Here is a 2,949-nt window from a genome sequence, read left to right as displayed (position 1 = left end):
GCTCCCCTTAGTGTTCACAACTCTTATTCACTCAACCATCATACAGTTCACAAAAATGCAATTTTTTTTATATTATTCATCTACTTACTAAACACAACATGCATGTGACTGAGCTAACAATTAAGTTGTACAAACAAATTATGTGAAATATCTACCTACAATGGTAACTCAAACCACTTATTAGGCAAATTCAAAAAGAGAGTGGAAAGAGTTTACCATGGTGGGGTGTCTCCCACCTAGCACTTTTAGTTTAAGTCCTTAAGTTGGACATTTTGAGAAGCTTATTGTCATGGTGGCTTATGTTTGTACTCATCCTTGAATCTCCAAGGATCCTTGCTTCTCAATTGGTTGATAGAATTTCCAACCATTTTCGTCAAGCTTGGGCAAAGTTCTACCCAAGATATGAGTCCCCATAGTTGGTCTTCACCTAGCGAGCCGGGGTCCCATATCTTATCTTCGCACCCATCTTCGATTTGATCTTCATACTTTTTCTTTCCGGGTGGTTGACACGAGGGCGGTCGGCACGTAGAATTCTCGTTAGTCCACCAATTCTTCCTTCTAGACCCATACAAAGTAATTCTTATCCCATCATAATTCCTATACCTTAAAGTTTTGACCTTAATGAGCCTAATTCCTAACTTGCAACCACTACACAACTCATTCTTGCTTTTAATTCCACAAAGAGCTCTAAGTTGTCCATCTGGATATGGATCATAGGGTGGTGCTTGGTGATGAAAGGCTTGTGAGAATGGTTGAGGTTCATGTTAAGGATGAGATTCATAGGCATATGATGGTGGTTGTTGAGTGTCACAAAAAGAATCATCATAGCCGCTAAGTGATGCACATAAACTAGTTATGCTACGATTTAGGAAATTGCACGATCGGCAAAATTCCTTCCGGCAAGTGCACCGGTTATCGTCAAGTAAAAACTCACAATAGAGTGAGGTACATAGCTTGGTGTTGTCTTCAAGAACTTTGATTTCTTGCCTAATGGGAGGTGGTTCAATTTTGGATAGAAATTCATTGATGAATAAATTCATTTCTTGGTCAACCTCTTCATATTCTTCAATTTTGATATACACCATGCCAATGTTTTCCTCTTGGTAGCTCTCTTTCTCATTGCTCACCAAGGGTATGGGAGGTTGTGCACACTCTTTTATACTTTCAACTCCATGTCCAATGGGAGGGGATTCCATTGTAGAGAGAAATTCATCCATGATTGAATCCATTTCTTGATAAACCGCTTCCAAGTTTCCAATGATGATATGTCTTGGAGATTGTGCGCCCTTCTCAACATCAATATCAAGCTTCTTGGAAGAGTTCTCCATGATGCTACATTCCCATGGACTTTCAACATCTCCGATAAAACCACTAAAACTAACAGAAAAATACTAGTGAAACTAGCCTAAGATGCCTTGGCATCACTAAGTTGGCATGCATTAGGATGGAAATTATACCTATAAGTATCCGGAGGTTGTTGCCAATAGGAGTGATCAATTCCTTGAGGCTCTTCCCATCTTTGTCGGTTCCATCCATGGTACATGTTGCCATTAAAGTCCACATTTCCTACAACACACTTAGAACCAAACTCAAGGCCAAAGTGGTGAGAATTTATAATGAGAGAACAAAATAAAACTAACAAAAATTAAGAAACAACAAAAGATAAACCTATTCACAATATTCACATATGTACAATAACCAATAACACAACACCATTGCAAATCCCCGGCAATGGCGCCATTTTGATGAACGGATTTTTGACGGTTTAGAATTCACAAATGAATTCTCGTTGCAAGTATAGTTTCTAAACCAAGCAATAATCCTTTCATACAAAAGATTGTTTGTCACAAGTAACAAACCCCTAAAATTAATAACCGAAGTATTCAAACCTCGGGTCGTTCTCCCTAGAAATTACAATAGAGTGTCTTGTTATTGGTTATGAATCATTTTTTGGGGTTTTGATAAGAGGCATGAAAGATAAATGGCAAGAAAGTAAACTAAGGCCTAAAAAGGTCTTGGCAAGGGTTGGTGGTCAAGGATCTCTATCCTAATCACTAACCACAATATGAGAATTGGCAAGGATTAATCTCATTAAATCATCCTCTAACTAGTAGTAAAGGAAAGTCAAATGAGCTATATCAATCCTAGTCCATAAGTCCTAACTCTCCACTAATTCAATTAGTGAGGACTAGAGTCAATGGATCCCAATCACCAATTACTTGGACATTAGTAACTCACGAGTTCCTAAGTTACCTTTCCAAGCCAAGAACATAAAATTCTACTCTAAAATCCAACCAAGCATTTCATCAAACACTTGGAAGGCATAAGAGGAAAGCATAGTAAAATTGCAAGAAAAGTAAATCTACACTACTCAATTTGCAAGGAATTAAACAACAACAAATCAAATGAACACAATTATTATGATTTACCTTGAATTGAATTGAAAGAAAATAGAAGGAGCAAAAGTAGATCTACAACAAAACATAAGAACAACATAAACAATACAAGATAAACCGTCAAATTGGGGTTTGTCAACAACCGAGCAAAGTTCCATGGGGGAAACCCCCTTTCACCTAACGTACGGGGTCGACGCAGTGATACCCGTGGAAATTGACGAACCAAGTCCATGACTACTTCTCGCAGGAGTAGACGAAGCGGTGGAAAAGGACCTGGTGGAAGAAACCAGAGAGATGGCCCACTTGTCAGAAACAGCACTGAAACAAAGAATAGCTCTACGCTACAACACTAAAGTCTTCAGGAGGGAATTTGAGGAAAGAGACCTCGTCTTGCGGCGCAACGACGTCGGTTCACCGACCCCAGGAGAAGGAAAGCTGGCAGTAAAATGGGAAGGTCCCTACAGAATCAAAGAAGTGCTCGGCAAAGGCGCCTACAAGCTTGAGAGACTCGACGGCAAAGAAATCCCAAGAATGTGGAATGCAGGTAACCTAA

The 2,949-nt window shown here is 39.3% G+C and overlaps 1 protein-coding gene across 1 annotated transcript in view; it reads left to right on the top strand.

Moving 5' to 3' along the window:
* Positions 1 to 2,749, top strand: part of LOC107620821 — an 8,478-nt gene extending 5,729 nt beyond the window's left edge. Inside the window, exon 3 of the mRNA XM_016322934.1 lies at positions 2,644 to 2,749. Within this exon, the coding sequence (XP_016178420.1) occupies positions 2,644 to 2,749 (106 nt within the window). The remainder of the gene's footprint in view (positions 1 to 2,643) is intronic.

This window comes from Arachis ipaensis, chromosome B10 (genome assembly GCF_000816755.2).
Source record: "Arachis ipaensis cultivar K30076 chromosome B10, Araip1.1, whole genome shotgun sequence".
NCBI classification, from domain to species: Eukaryota; Viridiplantae; Streptophyta; class Magnoliopsida; order Fabales; family Fabaceae; genus Arachis; species Arachis ipaensis.
This window is presented reverse-complemented; position numbering and strand designations above follow the sequence as displayed.